This window comes from Eleutherodactylus coqui, chromosome 6 (genome assembly GCF_035609145.1).
Source record: "Eleutherodactylus coqui strain aEleCoq1 chromosome 6, aEleCoq1.hap1, whole genome shotgun sequence".
Lineage (NCBI taxonomy): Eukaryota > Metazoa > Chordata > Amphibia > Anura > Eleutherodactylidae > Eleutherodactylus > Eleutherodactylus coqui.
The window spans coordinates 12,866,940-12,886,204 of record NC_089842.1 but is presented as its reverse complement, the minus strand read 5'-3'; the positions used below and the strand labels follow the sequence as shown (position 1 = coordinate 12,886,204).

The 19,265-nt window shown below is 49.2% G+C and overlaps 1 protein-coding gene across 12 annotated transcripts in view; it reads right to left on the bottom strand.

Annotated features, from left to right (window-relative positions):
- HSPG2 (heparan sulfate proteoglycan 2) overlaps positions 1–19,265 on the bottom strand; it is a 162,142-nt gene that overhangs the window by 80,073 nt on the left and 62,804 nt on the right. For 11 of the 12 annotated variants that reach the window (XM_066606258.1, XM_066606250.1, XM_066606251.1 and 8 more), the window contains 5 exons: positions 9,303–9,412; positions 8,665–8,723; positions 3,783–3,943; positions 3,123–3,161; positions 1,630–1,755 (listed from right to left, as the gene is read on the bottom strand). In XM_066606258.1, the coding sequence (XP_066462355.1) occupies positions 1,630–1,755; positions 3,123–3,161; positions 3,783–3,943; positions 8,665–8,723; positions 9,303–9,412 (495 nt within the window). The remainder of the gene's footprint in view (positions 1–1,629; positions 1,756–3,122; positions 3,162–3,782; positions 3,944–8,664; positions 8,724–9,302; positions 9,413–19,265) is intronic. The other variant, XM_066606252.1, reaches the window with a different exon arrangement.

Below are 19,265 nucleotides of genomic sequence, written 5' to 3'. Positions count from 1 at the left end.
AGAGCCACGCAGGCCACGTTTACGGCAGCGGCAGTATTAGGATAGGGCTACTGTTGCAGGGCACTGCAATATCACATCTAATGATCGTCAATGGGGTCGTGTTGCAACCTGCGACCCAATGCGGCTGCCACATGACAGTCGCAGAGAATCCTGATCAGTTGGATTTTGGTTACAGATCGTAAGTCGCATGTGACCTCTCCACCATAGACATCAATGTACTGTAAGTCACATGTGACCTCTCCACTATAGACATCAATGTACTGTAAGTCCCATGAGACCTGTCCACCATAGACATCAATGTACTGTAAGTCCCATGTGACCTCTCCACCATAGACATCAATGTACTGTAAGTCGCATGTGACCTCTCCACCATAGACATCAATGTACTGTAAGTCCCATGAGACCTGTCCACCATAGACATCAATGTACTGTAAGTCCCATGTGACCTCTCCACCATAGACATCAATGTACTGTAAGTCGCATGTGACCTCTCCACCATAGACATCAATGTACTGTAAGTCCTGTGTGACCTCTCCACCATAGACATCAATGTACTGTAAGTCCTGTGTGACCTCTCCACTATAGACATCAATGTACTGTAAGTCCTGTGTGACCTCTCCACCATAGACATCAATGTACTGTAAGTCCTGTGTGACCTCTCCACTATAGACATCAATGTACTGTAAGTCCTGTGTGACCTCTCCACCATAGACATCAATGTACTGTAAGTCCTGTGTGACCTCTCCACCATAGACATCAATGTACTGTAAGTCCCATGTGACCTCTCCACCATAGACATCAATGTACTGTAAGTCGTATGTGACCTCTCCACCATAGACATCAATGTACTGTAAGTCGTATGTGACCTCTCCACCATAGACATCAATGTACTGTAAGTCCCATGTGACCTCTCCACCATAGACATCAATGTACTGTAAGTCCCATGTGACCTCTCCACCATAGACATCAATGTACTGTAAGTCGTATGTGACCTCTCCACCATAGACATCAATGTACTGTAAGTCCCATGTGACCTCTCCACCATAGACATCAATGTACTGTATGTCCCATGTGACCTCTCCACCATAGACATCAATGTACTGTAAGTCCCATGTGACCTCTCCACCATAGACATCAATGTACTGTAAGTCCCATGTGACCTCTCCACCATAGACATCAATGTACTGTAAGTCCCATGTGACAATGACTTGGCTGTCATCTCACAGTTAAATTGCACCTCGGAAACAGTCAGGCGACAGCAAGTCATACACATTTTTTTGGGTTGTGTGACTATTTTGAGACTTTATGTTACGCCACATGTCGCCGCCCTCGCCTAAATGTCAGTTCTTTGTATGCAAAAGAAGGTGAAGTTCTCCTTGATGATCGGTTTAGCGTTCAGTCTTCTACCGCACATGTTCTCATCAGAGGCCTTCGGGCAATCTGGACGGCCATCACAATAATACAGTCTAGGAATAGGGGGGCTACACAATGGTAGACATGGCCCTGGCCCAACTTTTTTGATATCTTACACAGCATTCCATTTTTTTGGAATTGGGGTTATATCACTGCCCCAACATGGCACAGGGCAAACTGTGGCACCAGATGAGAGTGGGGTTGGACTTTACTCACCACATCCCTGCTCATCAGACATGTCCCGACAGTCGTGGCGCCGATCGCAGCGATATTCCAAGGGGACGCACTCGCCGTTATTACAGGTGAACTCATTGGTGTAGCAGGCACGTGGTGAAGGGGTGACTACGGAGAGAAGACATGCGGATATAACTCACAAAGGACCTCAAGAAAGGCTTTCAGAGCCGGAATGTTAGCATGCCATGTCATATTATTCAGGTGCCGCACAGCACATGCTCAGATCTATCATGTATCTCCATCTCTATATTCCTAGACAATCCATTTAGGTCACGTAGACCAAGATAGGATGTTACAGGATATAAACAAGTATGTTCCAATTCACTGACACAAAGCACAGAGCTTGAAAATAGTGAGAAATTGGAATATAATGCAGAATAGAAAGTAGCAAAACTTTTCATCATGCAGGATTAAAACTAGCTATACCGGAGAACGGAGGGGCCGCTTACAGCACGCGGTTAAGGCCCTCATGCTTTTAGCTTATACAATACATTAAAGCAAAAAGTCTTTCAGAATCTTAGGAAAGAAGATGCAGTGAAGAAGAGGCAGCGAAGGAAGAATAGGCAGAGAAGGAGGAAGAGGCAGCGAAGGAGGAATAGGCAGAGAAGGAGGAAGAGGCAGAGAAGGAAGAAGAGGGAGAGAAGGAGGAAGCGGCAGCGAAGGAGGAAAAGGCAGAAAAGGTAGAAGGGAAGCAGGTAGAGGAAGGGAAGGAGGAAGATGCAAGGAAGAGGGGAGAGGCAGCGAGGGAGGAAGAGGTAGCAAAGCAGGAAGGGACAGCGAAGGTAGAAGAGGCAGCGAAGGTAGAAGAGGCAGCGAAGGTAGAAGAGGCAGGAAAGGTGGAAGGGAAGGAGGGAGATACAGGGTAGAGGGGAGAGGCAGCGAGGGTAGAAAAGGCAAGGGGTAGCAAAGGAGGAAGGGACAGCGAAGCAGGTAGAGGCAGCGAAGGTAGAAGAGGCAGCGAAGGTACAAGAGGTAGCGAAGGTAGAAGAGGCAGGAAAGGTAGAAAAGGCAGGAAAGGTAGAAGAGGCAGGAAAGGTAGAAGAAGCAGGAAAGGTAGAAGAAGCAGGAAAGGTAGAAGAAGCAGGAAAGGTAGAAGAGGCAGGAAAGGTAGAAGAGGCAGGAAAGGTAGAAGAGGCAGGAAATATGGAAGAGGCAGGAAGGTGGAAGAGGCAGGAAGGTGGAAGAGGCAGAGAAAGTGGAAGAGACAGTGAGGGTAGAAAAGGCAGGAAAGGTGGAAGGGAAGGAGGGAGAGAAAGGGAAGGAGGAAGATGCAGGGAAGGGGGAGTGAAGGAGGAAGAGGAAGCGAAGGTGGAAGAGGCAGCAAACATAGAAAAGGCAGGAAAGGTGGAAGGGAAGGAAGGAGAGGAAGGGAAGCAGGTAGAGGCAGGGAAGGAGGAAGATGTAGGGAAAGACAGGGAATGAGGAAGATCCAGGGAGGTTTCTGGTCAGATCACAGCACCACGCAAGAACCTTACCCGGTATTTCCACCCCAGCCGCAGAGGGAGGGGTTTGTGCTACAAAGAGAGAAGAGTTCAGGATTCATAGACGGAAAGAAAGGGAGACGGACATATAGTGTAGTGTACAGCAGCAGTGAGGGAGACAGACTTATAGTATAGTACTGTGGGAGACGGACGTTTAGCATAGTATAGTAGAGTTATGAGTAGTATAGTATAATATGTTTAGGAGCAGACAGACATATAGCATACTATAGGGGAGGGAGACATATATGGTATAGTATAGCATTGGGGGATACAGTATAGTATAGTATAAAATAGTATTGCAGTGGGGAGACAGACATATAGTATATAGTATAGAATGAGACAAACATATAGTACAGCATTGGGAGAGACATACATATACGAGTATAGTATAGAGCTAGACCGATATATAGTACAGTACAGCATACTATAGTATAGCAGCTAGCAGGGGTGGGATGGAGGAGTCAGAAATGGCCTTATAAAATTGTACATGTGAATGTGGCTGCAGCCCCAGATCAGTCAGTCCTATACAAGATATACCAACATTAAAAGACACCCCTGAAGGGTCCGCACACAGGTATTGGTGTATACAGTATGCCTGATATGACCTGGATATACGCTGTAAATATACGTACTCCACACATGTAAAACACTTACCAGCTCCGAGATGCCGGAACTGGAAACCCTCAGTGGAAGTGACATAATTGGCGATAGAGCCGCTGGCAATGACAGAGTACAACACCTGGCGGATCTGAGCATCGTTGGCGTTACCCTCCGATCCCACATCCAATTCCACAAACACAGAGCCGTCAATGATCCTGTGGAGAAGAAGGGCCACAATGACAGGGATTATATGTCATGTGAGGAGCATACATGATATCACCCAGGAGATGTGAGGAGCGTACGTGATATAACCCTGGAGATGTGAGGAGCGTACATGATATAACGCGGGAGATGTGAAGAGGGTACATGATATAACCCGGGAGATGTGAGGAGTGTACGTGATATAACCCGGGAGATGTGAGGAGTGCACGTGATATAACCCGGGAGATGTGAGGAGTGTACATGATATAACCCGGGAGATGTGAGGAGTGTACATGATATAACCCGGGAGATGTGAGGAGTGTACATGATATAACCGGGGAGATGTGAGGAGCGTACGTGATATAACCCGGGAGATGTGAGGAGCGTACATGATATAACCCGGGAGATGTGAAGAGGGTACATGATATAACCCGGGAGATGTGAGGAGTGTACATCATATAACCCGGGAGATGTGAGGAGTGTAGATGATATAACCCGGGAGATGTGAGGAGTGTAGATGATATAACCCAGGAGATGTGAGGAGTGTACATGATATAACCCGGGAGATGTGAGGAGTGTACATGATATAACCCGGGAGATGTGAGGAGTGCACGTTATATAATGCGGGAGATGTGAGGAGGGTACATGATATAACCCGGGAGATGTGAGGAGCGTACATGATATAACCCGGGAGATGTGAGCACTGTACATGATATAACCCGGGAGATGTGAGGAGTGCACGTGATATAACCGGGGAGATGTGAGGAGTGTACATGATATAACCCGGGAGATGTGAGGAGTGCACGTGATATAATGCGGGAGATGTGAGGAGCGTACATGATATAACCCGGGAGATGTGAGGAGGGTACATGATATAACCCGGGAGATGTGAGGAGGGTACATGATATAACCCGGGAGATGTGAGGAGCGTACATGATATAACCCGGAAGATGTGAGCAGTGTACATGATATAACTCGGGAGATGTGAGGAGGGTACATGATATAACCCGGGAGATGTGAGGAGCGTACATGATATAACCCGGGAGATGTGAGGAGCGTACATGATATAACCCGGGAGATGTGAGCAGTGTACATGATATAACTCGGGAGATGTGAGGAGTGTACATGATATAACCCGGGAGATGTGAGGAGGGTACATGATATAACTCGGGAGATGTGAGGAGTGTACATGATATAATCCAGGAGATGTGAGGAGTGCACATGATATAACCCGGGAGATGTGATGAGGGTACATGATATAATACGGGAGATGTGAGCAGTGTACATGATATAATCTGGGAGATGTGAGGAGTGTACATGATATCATCTGGGAGATGTGAGGAGGGTACATGATATAACCCGGGAGATGTGAGGAGTGTACATGATATAATCGTTGGGGATGAGAGGAGGGTACATGATGTAACCCGGGAGATGTGAGGAGTGCACGTGATATAACGCGGGAGATGTGAGGAGCGTACATGATATAACCCGGGAGATGTGAGGAGGGTACATGATATAACCCGGGAGATGTGAGGAGGGTACATGATATAACCCGGGAGATGTGAGGAGCGTACATGATATAACCCGGAAGATGTGAGCAGTGTACATGATATAACTCGGGAGATGTGAGGAGGGTACATGATATAACCTGGGAGATGTGAGGAGCGTATATGATATAACCCGGGAGATGTGAGGAGCGTACATGATATAACCCGGGAGATGTGAGCAGTGTACATGATATAACTCGGGAGATGTGAGGAGGGTACATGATATAACCCGGGAGATGTGAGGAGCGTACATGATATAACCCGGGAGATGTGAGCAGTGTACATGATATAACTCGGGAGATGTGAGGAGTGTACATGATATAACCCGGAAGATGTGAGGAGGGTACAGGATATAATCCGGGAGATGTGAGGAGTGTACATGATATAATCCAGGAGATGTGAGTAGTGTACATGATATAACCCCGGAGATGTACGGAGGGTACACGATATAATCCAGGAGATGTGAGGAGTGCACATGATATAACCCGGGAGATGTGATGAGGGTACATGATATAATACGGGAGATGTGAGCAGTGTACATGATATAATCTGGAGATGTGAGGAGTGTACATGATATCATCTGGGAGATGTGAGGAGTGTACATGATATAACCCGGGAGATGTGAGGAGTGTACATGATATAATCGTTGGGGATGAGAGGAGGGTACATGATATAACCCGGGAGATGTGAGGAGTGTACATGATATAATCGTTGGGGATGAGAGGAGGGTACATGATATAACCTGGGAGATGTGAGGAGTGCACATGATATAACCCGGGAGATGTGAGAAGGGTACAGGATCTAATCCGGGAGATGTGAGGAGGGTACATGATATAATCCGGGAGATGTGAGGAGGGTACATGATATAATCGTTGGGGATGAGAGGAGGGTACATGATATAACCCGGGAGATGTAAGGAGTGCACATGATATAACCCGGGAGATGTGAGGAGTGCACGTGATATAACGCGGGAGATGTGAGGAGGGTACAGGATATAATCCGGGAGATGTGAGGAGGGTACATGATATAATCCGCGAGATGTGAGAAGGGTACATGATATACTCCGTGAGATGTGAGGAGGGTACATGATATACTCCGTGAGATGTGAGGAGGGTACATGATATAATCCGGGAGATGTGAGGAGTGTACATGATATAACCTGGGATATGTGAGGAGTGTACATGATATAATCCAGGAGATGTGAGGAGTGTACATGATATAATCGTTGGGGATGTGAGGAGAGTACATGACATAACCCGGGAGATATGAGGAGTGTAGATGATATAACCCGGGAGATGTGAGGAGTGCACATTATATAACCCGGGAGATGTGAGGAGTGCACGTGATATATCGCGGGAGATGTGAGGAGGGTACAGGATATAATCCTGGAGATGTGAGGAGTGTACATGATATAACCGGGGAGATGTGAGCAGGTTGCATGATATAATCCAGGAGATGTGAGGAGGGTACATGACAAAATCCGGGAGATGTGAGGAGTGTACATGACATAACCCGGGATATGTGAGGAGTGTACATGATATAACCCGGGAGATGTGAGCAGGGTGCATGATATAATCTGGGAGATGTGAGGAGTGCACGTGATATAACGTGGGAGTTCTGAGCAGGGTGCATAATATAAACCGGGAGATGTGAGGAGGGTAGATGATATAATCTGGGCGATGTGAGGGGTACATGATATAATCCGGGAGATGTGAGGAGTGTACATAATATAACCCGGGAGATGTGAGGAGTGCACATGATATAACCCAGGAGATGTAAGGAGGGTACAGGATATAATCCGGGAGATGGGAGGAGGGTACATGATATAACCCGGGAGATGTGAGCAGGGTGCATGATATAATCCGGGAGATGTGAGTAGGGTACGTGATATAATCCGGGAGATGTGAGGAGTGCACGTGATATAACGCGGGAGATGTGAGGAGGCTACAGGATATAACCCGGGAGATGTGAGCAGGGTGCATGATATAACCCGGGAGATGTGAGGAGTGTACATGATATAAACCGGGAGTAGTGAGGGGTGCACGTGATATATCCCGGAAAATGTGAGGAGGGTACAGGATCTAATTCGGGAGATGGGAGGAGGGTACATGATAGAACCCTGGAGATGTGAGCAGGGTACATGATATAACCCGGGAGATGTGAGGAGTGAACATGATATAACCCGGGAGATGTGAGGAGTGTACATGATATAACTCGGGAGCAAAGTATGTATGAGAGCAGCACTCCAGGGGTTAAATAAAAGAATAAATCTTTATTGTGCCCACACGACGTTTCAACCCTCCATCCAAGGGTCTTTATCAAGAACTTGATAAAGACCCTTGGATGGAGGGTTGAAACGTCGTGTGGGCACAATAAAGATTTATTCTTTTATTTAACCCCTGGAGTGCTGCTCTCATACATACTTTGCTGCTGAAATTGTGATCCAGGATCCAGGATCTTTGATGAGCGTGCACCAGCTGGTGAGGACTGTCTTCCCTGCATATTTGAAGGTGAAGTGTGTGCTGTGATCAGTATTACATATTGAATTACTGATATAACTCGGGAGATGTGAGGAGGGTATATGATATAACCCGGGAGATGTGAGCAGGGTGCATGATATAATCTGGGAGATGTGAGGAGGGTATGTGATATAATCCGGGAGATGTGAGGAGTGCACGTGATATAACGCGGAAGATGTGAGGAGTGCACATGATGTAACCCGGGAGATGTGAGGAGTGCACGTGGTATAACCCGGGACATGTTACAGGGTACAGGATATAATCCGGGAGATGGGAGGAGGGTACATGATATAATCTGGGAGATGTGAGGAGTGTACATGATATATTCTGGGAGATATGAGGAGTTTACAGGATATATTCTGGGAGATATGAGGAGTGTACATGATATAGCTCGGGAGATGTGAGGAGGGTACATAATATAACCCGGGAGATGTGAGCAAGGTACATGATATAACCTGGGAGATGTGAGGAGGGTACATGATATAATCCAGGAGATATAACCCGGGAGATGTGAGGAGGGTACATGATATAATCCAGGAGATGTGGTATGTAAAGTAGGCGCCTGGTGAGGTATAGCATATAGATTATATAATGTGATATAGATGTTATTGGATGTGCACTGTATATACGTGTCTACATGGATACATAGCAGGTTTATTCTTCACTCACTTGACATATACAACGTTAACCATTTGCTCTCCAGGGATTTTGTAATATTCAGACTCGAGCTAGAAAAGAAGAGAGAGATGATCAGTGATTATTATAGAGTGACTCCTTCTTTTCAAGGGGCTGTCAGTAACTGGAGGTGCTGTCAGTGACCCGAGGTGCTGTCAGTGATCTGAGGTGCTGTCAGTGAGCTGAGGTGCTGTCAGTGATCTGAGGTGCTGTCAGTGATCTGAGGTGCTGTCAGTGACCCGAGGTGCTGTCAGTGATCTGAGGTGCTGTCAGTGATCTGAGGTGCTGTCAGTAACTCGAGGTGCTGTCAGTGACCCGAGGTGCTGTCAGTGATCTGAGGTGCTGTCAGTGACCCGAGGTGCTGTCAGTGATCTGAGGTGCTGTCAGTGACCCGAGGTGCTGTCAGTGATCTGAGGTGCTGTCAGTGACCCGAGGTGCTGTCAGTGATCTGAGGTGCTGTCAGTGACCCGAGCTATTGCCAGTGACCTAAGGTGCTGTCACTGACCCCAGATGCTGTCAGCAACCCGAGGTGTAGTTAGTGACCTTGAGTGACATCTGGCCACATGGAAGCGTACCAACATCAATAGATGGACCATTACAAACATATGATGCCGACTGAAGGACAACCTCACCGTGTCCACAATGGCTTCTGACAAATCCCGGAACTGATCGGAGGAGACATTGTCCAGGTCCGGGGTGTACTCTATAGATGTAGTGAAGTTCACCAGCGCTCTGTAATAAACTGCAAGAAACAGCATAATGAGTGAGTGCGCCCTCAGCCAACTGACAAGGGGCGGCATAACACGTCCGAAAGAGGCGACACCGCCCCTTATATACGCTGTATACATGCAACCCCAACCACGGGTAACTCTAATATAATGGAAACCATGAGTATCAGAACAAGGCCACCAGAGGGGCGCTGCAGACAAGGCCACAAGACGGGCGCTGCAGACACAGCCACAAGACGGGCGCTGCAGACACGACCACCAGGCGGGCGCTGCAGACACGGCCACCAGAGGGGCGCTGCAGACACAGCCATCAGACGGGCGCTGCAGACACAGCCATCAGACGGGCGCTGCAGACACAGCCATCAGACGGGCGCTGCAGACACAGCCATCAGACGGGCGCTGCAGACACGGCCATCAGACGGGCGCTGCAGACACAGCCACCAGAGGGGCGCTGCAGACACAGCCATCAGACGGGCGCTGCAGACACGGCCACCAGAGGGGCGCTGCAGACACGGCCACAAGACGGGCGCTGCAGACACAGCCATCAGACGGGCGCTGCAGACACGGCCACCAGAGGGGCGCTGCAGACACGGCCACAAGACGGGCGCTGCAGACACAGCCATCAGACGGGCGCTGCAGACACAGCCATCAGACGGGCGCTGCAGACACGGCCACCTGACGGGCGCTGCAGACACGGCCAACAGAGGGGCGCTGCATACACAGCCATCAGACGGGCGGTGCAGACACAGCCATCAGACGGGCGCTGCAGACACAGCCATCAGACGGGCGCTGCAGACACGGCCACCAGAGGGGCGCTGCAGACACAGCCACCAGACGGGCGCTGCAGACACAGCCATCAGACGGGCGCTGCATACACGGCCACCAGAGGGGCGCTGCAGACACAGCCACCAGACGGGCGCTGCAGACACGGCCACCAGACGGGCGCTGCAGACACGACCACCAGACGGGCGCTGCAGACACGGCCACCAGAGGGGCGCTGCAGACATGACCACCAGACGGGCGCTGCAGACACAGCCATCAGACGGGCGCTGCATACACGGCCACCAGAGGGGCGCTGCAGACACAGCCACCAGACGGGCGCTGCAGACACTGCCACCAGACGGGCGCTGCAGACACGACCACCAGACGGGCGCTGCAGACACGGCCACCAGAGGGGCGCTGCAGACATGACCACCAGACGGGCGCTGCAGACACGACCACCAGATGGGCGCTGCAGAAACGGCAACCAGACAGGCTCTGCAGACATGGCCACCAGAGGGGCGCTGCAGACACGGCCACCAGAGGGACGCTGCAGACACGGCCACCAGAGGGACGCTGCAGACACGGCAACCAGAGGGACGCTTCAGACATAAAAATCAGAGCAATATTGAGAAAGACCGCAAGTCGGTGGAAACGCATTAGTTGCCATGGCATATCGCTACACAAAGAGTGTAATCTTTTGTCTCGAGCTTTTATGTGAAAACGTCAAATAAAGAAATACGATTTTTTTGCACGTTGAACTGGCTCTATTTACTTTATTGAAAATAATAAAAATCAGAGGTTTGCTGCAGATAAGACTACCAAAAGGGGGCTGAAGACCCGGCCACCAGAGCGGCGCTGCCGTTGCAGCAACCAGAGGGATGCTGCCTTCATGATCGGGCAAGAGTTGTAAAAAGCAGAAATATACAGTAAAATTAAGATTTCAGAAATAATATCCAATTTATGTGACAGATCATAGGGCCACAGAGCTCCATGTGCTGTATTATAGAGCCACAAAGCCCTTAGAGGTCTATGTGATGTATTATAGGGCCACAGAGCTCCATGTGATGTATTATAGGGCCACAGAGCTCCATGTGATGTATTATAGGGCCACAGAGCTCCATGTGATGTATTAAAGGGCCACAGAGCACCATGTGATGTATTATAGGGCCACAGAGCTCTATGTGATGTATTATAGGGCCACAGAGCTCTATGTGCTGTATTATAGAGCCACAAAGCCCTTAGAGCTCCATGTGATGTATTAAAGGGCCACAGAGCTCCATGTGATGTATTATAGGGCCACAGAGCTCCATGTGATGTATTATAGGGCCACAGAGGCCTCAGAGCTCCATGTGATGTATTATAGGGCCACAGAGCTCCATGTGATGTATTATAGGGCCACAGAGCTCTATGTGCTGTATTATAGAGCCACAAAGCCCTTAGAGCTCCATGTGATGTATTAAAGGGCCACAGAGCTCTATGTGATGTATTATAGGGCCACTGAGCTCCATGTGATGTATTATAGAGCCACAAAGCCCTTAGAGGTCCATGTGATGTATTAAAGGGCCACAGAGCTCCATGTGATGTATTATAGAGCTACAAAGGCCTCAGAGCTCCATGTGATGAATTATAGGGCCACAAAGGCCTCAGAGCTCCATGTGATGTTTTATAGAGCCGCAGAGCTCCATGTGATGTATTATAGGGCCACAGAGCTCTATGTGATGTATTATAGAGCCACAAAGCCCTTAGAGGTCTATGTGATGTATTAAAGGGCCACAGAGCTCCATGTGATGTATTATAGAGCCACAGAGCTCCATGTGATGTATTATAGGGCCACAGAGCTCAGTGTGATTTATTATAGGGCCACAGAGGCCTCAGAGCTCCATGTGATGTATTATAGGTCCACAGAGCTCCATGTGATGTATTATAGGGCCACACAATCCACAGAGCTCCATGTGATGTATTATAGAGCCACAGAGCTCCATGTGATGTATTAAAGGGACACAGAGCACCATGTGATGTATTATAGAGCCACAAAAGCCTCAGAGCTCCATGTGATGAATTATAGGGACACAGAGGCCACAGAGCTCCATGTGATGTATTATAGGGCCACAGAGCTCCATGTGATGTATTATAGGGCCACAGAAGCCTCAGAGCTCCATGTGATGCATTAAAGGGCCACAAAGGCCTCAGAGCTCCATGTGATGAATTATAGGGCCACAGAGGCCTCAGAGCTCCATGTGATCTATTATAGGGCCACAGAGCTTAATGTGATGTATTATAGGGCCACAGAGCTCCATGTGATGTATTATAGGGCCACAGAGGCCTCAGAGCTCCATATGATGCATTATAGGGCCACAGAGCTCCATGTGATGTATTATAGGGCCACACAATCCACAGAGCTCCATGTGATGTATTATAGGGCCACACAGTCCACAGAGCTCCATGTGATGTTTTATAGGGCCACACAGCCCACAGAGGTCCTTGCGGCAGATCATAGGGCCACACAGGGCTCTCTAATGCTGGATAAGGACATTATGACAGTCACATATTATTAACCGCCTATGGATAAAGAAAGTGGTGCAGGACTGTGCCATCCACATGCGGAGAAGAGGACAGGGTACAGGGGTGTCATGTATGAGGTTCAGCGGGTGCTGAGAGCTGTGTGGCGGTATTAGTCCTGTCGTGGGCTCTGTGTTTTACCTCATTGCACAAGACTGGTGACGTAGACTGAAGTTCATTATCTGTAGACATACCGTAGTCATGAGCCATGATGGCAGCTGCTCGCACACGGGCTGACGTGCACATCAGGACCCCAGAGAACCCTCCACCTCCCTTCCCACACACAACATCTGTATTCCCATCCCTAGCTGGAGATACGGCCACCACTCCATACAATACCCCACACTTCCCACCGACATCAGACTGGGACAAGATGGAATGTGACAGCCGCCCACAGGAAAACACTGATAGGGCCTCGAATGGCTGAGAACCGCAGAACGGCCGGCGAGCGGCTGCAAGGGAGATGATGGATGAGCACAGCTGTCAGAAAACATCCATCCACTGGGGAAGAATGATGGATGTGTACCAAGTCCAACCATCCACAGCTGGAGGCAGCTGGAGACCCCATGTGTCCTGACAACCTACAGCCCCCACAGGAGCTGGAGACCCCATGTGTCCTGACAACCTACAGTCCCCATAGGAGCTGGAGACCCCATGTGTCCTGACAACCTACAGACCCCATAGGAGCTGGAGACCCCATGTGTCCTGACAACCTACAGCCTCCACAGGAGCTGGAGACCCCATGTGTCCTGACAACCTACAGCCCCCCTAGGATCTGGAGATCCCATGTGTCCTGACAACCTACAGCCCCCACAGGAGCTGGAGACCCCATGTGTCCTGACAACCTACAGCCCCCGCAGGAGCTGGAGACCCCATGTGTCCTGACACCCTACAGCCCCCACAGGAGCTGGAGACCCCATGTGTCCTGACAACCTACAGCCCCCATAGGAGCTGGAGACCCCATGTGTCCTGACAACCTACAGCCTCCACAGGAGCTGGAGACCCCATGTGTCCTGACAACCTACAGACCCCACAGGAGCTGGAGACCCCATGTGTCCTGACAACCTACAGCCCCCATAGGAGCTGGAGATCCCATGTGTCCTGACAACCTACAGCCCCTACAGGAGTTGGAGACCCCATGTGTCCTGACAACCTACAGCCCCCACAGGAGCTGGAGACCCCATGTGTCCTGACAACCTACAGCCCCCATAGGAGCTGGAGATCCCATGTGTCCTGACAACCTACAGCCCCCCTAGGAGCTGGAGATCCCATGTGTCCTGACAACCTACAGCCCCCACAGGAGCTGGAGACCCCATGTGTCCTGACAACCTACAGCCCCCACAGGAGCTGGAGACCTCATGTGTCCTGACAACCTACAGCCCCCACAGGAGCTGGAGACCCCATGTGTCCTGACACCCTACAGCCCCCACAGGAGCTGGAGACCCCATGTGTCCTGACAACCTACAGCCCCCATAAGAGCAGGAGACCCCATGTGTCCTGACAACCTACAGCCTCCACAGGAGCTGGAGACCCCATGTGTCCTGACAACCTACAGACCCCATAGGAGCTGAAGACCCCATGTGTCCTGACAACCTACAGCCCCCATAGGAGCTGGAGATCCCATGTGTCCTGACAACCTACATCCCCCACAGGAGGTGGAGACCCTGTATGTCCTGACAACCTACAGCCCCCACAGGAGCTGGAGATCCCATGTGTCCTGACAACCTACAGCCCCCCTAGGAGCTGGAGATCCCGTGTATCCTGACAACCTACAGCCTCCCTAGGAGCTGGAGACCCCATGTGTCCTGACAACCTACTGCCCCCATAGAAGCTGGAGATTCCATGTGTCCTGACAACCTACAGCCCCCATAGGAGCTGGAGACCTCATGTGTCCTGACAACCTACAGCCCCCCTAGGAGCTGGAGATCCCGTGTATCCTGACAACCTACAGCCCCCACAGGAGCTGGAGACCCCATGTGTCCTGACAACCTACAGCCCCCGTAGAAGTTTCAAGTTATGCCTCTGGTTGCATCCTTATCCTAGAAGTTGTAGGATGGGATAAAACTTTTTCTGTATGATTGAAACGTTGTTTTAGGTACGTTTGGAGAACCGACCCCTTATAGGGAGGCTCTAGTACCCTGTTGTACCGCCTCTAGCTTGGATACAAGATGTGATACATAGAGCATGGAGGCTCTAGTACCCTGTTGTACCATTTCTAGCTGGGATACAAGATGTGATACGGTGGGCATGGAGGCTTTAGTACCCTGTTGTACCGCCTCTAGCTTGGATACAAGATGTGATACATAGAGCATGGAGGCTCTACTACCCTGTTGTACCACCTCTAGCTTGGATACAAGATGTAATACAGGGGGCATGGAGGCTCTAGTACCCTGTTGTACCACCTCTAGTTTTAATACAAGATGTGATACGGGGTGCATGGAGGCTCTAGTACCCTGTTGTACCGCCTCTAGCTTGGATACAAGATGTGATACATAGAGCATGGAGGCTCTACTACCCTGTTGTACCGCCTCTAGCTTGGATACAAGATGTGATACAGACGGACATGGAGGCTCTAGTACCCTGTTATCTCCAAGCTAGAGGCGGTACAAGGTGTGATATAGGCAGGCATGGAGGCTCTAGTATCCTGTTGGGCCGCCTCCAGCTTACAAACAAGATGTGATACAGTCAGGCATGGAGGCATACAGGTTCTGTATGTCATCCTGCTGCATATCGCTCCACATTTGCTGTAACTGAGCCTCTAGATCGTGTAAACTCGTAGGCTGTGAAGTTGGCGTCCCAGGTGGTCCCATACATGTTCTATTGGTGATAAATCTGGCGACTGGGCCGCCACGGAAGTGTGACAGTGTTGTGGGGGCTCCTGTGACCCCCTTGTGTGCGGCCGAGCATTATCCTGCTGGAAGCCGCCATGACAGGAACACACGTGGCTGCAGGATGTCCTGAACATATCGCTGAGCTGTCATTGTCCCTCGTACCACCACTAGGGGGGACCGACTGTCGTATGCGATGGCCCCCAGACCATCACACCAGCAGGGGGCAGTGTGCCGCTCCACAGCAAAGGCAGGATGTTCTGAATATATCAATGACCTGTCATTGTCCTTTTTACCCACTGGCGTACCGCTATGAGTCGCAGGGGTTGCCACATACTGTTACCACCTCGGCACGGGGGTCGGCCAATTCCACGCCGCAGACTCCCCCGATGCGCGGTCTTCCATTCCACTGATTCGTCACAACTGCAGTCCAGCAGAACACTGCCTGCTGCGTGATTGGTCCGATTGGCAGTGGCTGATAGCGGAAGAGGGTGCGAGACCCATGTGGTGTAACGAGGTGCGTACTGCGTCTAAACATATATGTATACCTAGCATAAGCTATATAAAATAAATATAATTATATACATGAGATATCCAGGTGTACATTATATACATCTTCCTGTATATAGTGATATAGACCATGCAGGTGTAACCTGGGTATCTCATGTATATAATTATATATGTACAGCCGGTATAACTTATACATGTTCCTGTATATAGTGATATGGAACATGCTGGTATAACCTGGGTATCTCATGTATATAATTATATATGTACAGCCGGTATAACTTATACATGTTCCTGTATATAGTGATATGGAACATGCTGGTATAACCTGGGTATCTCATGTATATAATTATATGCACAGCTGGGATAAGTTATACATCTCATCTATATAGTGATATGGAGCATGCAGGTGTAACCTTGGTATCTCATGTATATAATTATATATGCACAGCTGGGATAAGTTATACATTTCATCTATATAGTGATATAGACCATGCAGGTATAACCTGGGTATCTCATGTATATAATTATATGCACAGCTGGGATAAGTAATACATCTCATCTATATAGTAATATGGAGCATGCAGGTGTAACCTGGGTATCTCATGTATATAATTATATATGCACAGCTGGGATAAGTTATACATCTCATCTATATAGTGATATAGACCATGCAGGTATAACCTGGGTATCTCATGTATATAATTATGTATGCACAGCTGGGATAAGTTATACATCTCATCTATATAGTGATATAGACCATGCAGGTATAACCTGGGTATCTCATGTATATAATTATATATGTACAGCTGGTATAAGTTATACACCTCCCTGTATATGGTGATATGGAGCATGCTGGTATAACTTGGGTATTGCCTGTATATAATTATATACGTCCAGCTGGTATAAGTTATACACCTCCCTGTATATGGTGATATGGAACATGCTGGTATAACTTGGGTATTTCATGTATATAATGATAAGTTATACATCTCATCTATATAGTGATATGGGGCATGCAGGTGTAACCTGGGTATCTCATGTATATAATTATATATGCACAGCTGGGATAAGTTATACACCTCCCTGTATATGGTGATATGGAGCATGCTGGTATAACTTGGGTATTGCCTGTATATAATTATATACGTCCAGCTGGTATAAGTTATACACCTCCCTGTATGTGGTGATATGGAACATGCTGGTATAACTTGGGTATCTCATGTATATAATTATACATGTACAGCTGGGATAAGTTATAGATCTCCCTGTATTTAGTGATATGGACCATGCTGGTATAACCTGGGTATCTCCCATATATCTATTGCACACATTACACACAATTTAAAAACGCACCAAAAACCTGCATTTGTTTTTCTAAAGATGTATTGTTTAAATCTGCATGCGGTTTTTAATATTCTATGCAGTTATTTATGTGTTTGTGGTTCAAAAATGCAACAAAAAAACATGAATAGCCCAAGGGGCTACAAACAAATTTTCATGTAATCCAGGAAATGAGTCATGTTTGGAAAGTTTGTGCCAAGGGGTTAGATCATGTATGTAAATGTTTCTTGCAGCTGTACGCAGCACGGTCTGGGTATGGGTACGGGTACGGGTTAGGGGGAAAGGCCTGAGTTGAACTTTTGCATCTGGGCTCCTGAGCCTTTAGGTATGCCCCTGCTCGTAGCACAACTAGGGATGACCGACTGTCATATGCAATGGTGCCCCAGACCATCACACCAGCAGGGGGTAGTGTGTTGCTCCACAGCAAAGGCAGGATTGAGGCGCTCACCCCAAGGTCTCCAGACACGAACACGGCCATCGTCAGCGCCAAAACTAAACCTGGAATCATCACTGAAGACAACCCGGTTCCACTCTGTAGCGTCTAGTTTCATTGTTCACGACATCACTGCTAACGGAGGCGAGGGTGGGTGTCAAAGGCCGTGCATGTAATGGGGGCGTGAGACCAAATGTCCTTTAACCAAGTGCATGGAAATTGTTCAGACAGACATAGGGGTGTAATGATGGCGCCCCCTGTCTCTGAATGGCTGACAATGAAACAGTTGGACCTGCTGGTATTTGTCGGACGATCAGATGCTCCGCTCTTCTAGTGGTCTGTAGGGGGCGTCCTGAGCCCGGTCACCTTGTGTGCCCTCACACATCCACTGGTTCCAACACCTCCTAACGGTCTGGTCAGACGCTCCTCTCTACTGTAGGTGGTCTGTAGGGGGCGTCCTGAGCCCGGTCACCTTGTGTGCCCTCACAGATCCACTGGTCCCAACAGTCCTAACAGTCTGGTCAGGCGCTCCTCTCTACTGATGGTCTGTCGGGGGCGTCCTGAGCCCGGTCACCTTTTGTGTCCTCACACATGCACTGGTCCCAACACCTCCTAACAGTCTGGTCAGACGCTCCTCTCTACTGGTGGTCTGTAGGGGGCATCCTGAGCCCGGTCACCTTGTGTGCCCTCACCCATCCACTGGTCCCAAGACCTCTTAACAGTCTGGTCAGACGCTCCTCTCTGCTGGTGGCCTGTAGGGGGCGTCCTGAGCCCGGTCACCTTGTGTGCCCCCATCCACTGTCCCAACACCCCCTAATAGTCTGGTCAGACGCTCCTCTCTACTGGTGGTCTGTAGGGGGCATCCTGAGCCCGGTCACCTTGTGTGCCCTCACACATCCACTGGTCCCAACACCTCCTAACAGTCTGGTCAGACACTCCTCTCTACTGGTAGTCTGTAGGGGGCATCCTGAGCCCGGTCACCTTGTGTGCCCCATCCACTGGTCCTAATACCCCCTAACAGTCTGGTCAGAATGGCCTGCGGGGGACAATTCATCGATACAACCATCCAGCTTCTCCCATCCCAATAATGCGCCCCTCTCAGACTCTGCATCGTAGAGGCGTCTAGTGGTCAACAAAATCCACACAAGCAGAAGAAGAGGTCACTAAACACAAGGAGCCTCCGAGATCCTTTTATAGGCCATGGGGGGAACCACTTTTAGGTCCTCGGGTAACAAGACCATTCATCTAATCACCACAACTCTCATCATTTACAGATCTACCTGAGATGCAACTGCATGCCAGGTTTGAGGGTCTCATTTTATTTATACAAGGTCAGACAGGAGGGCCGGTTGTGGTAACCACTTGTTCTTGGGGTCCTGGGACTGCGTTATATCTATGGATTATCATGTGGCAGATATAGGAAGGTTTTGGTTA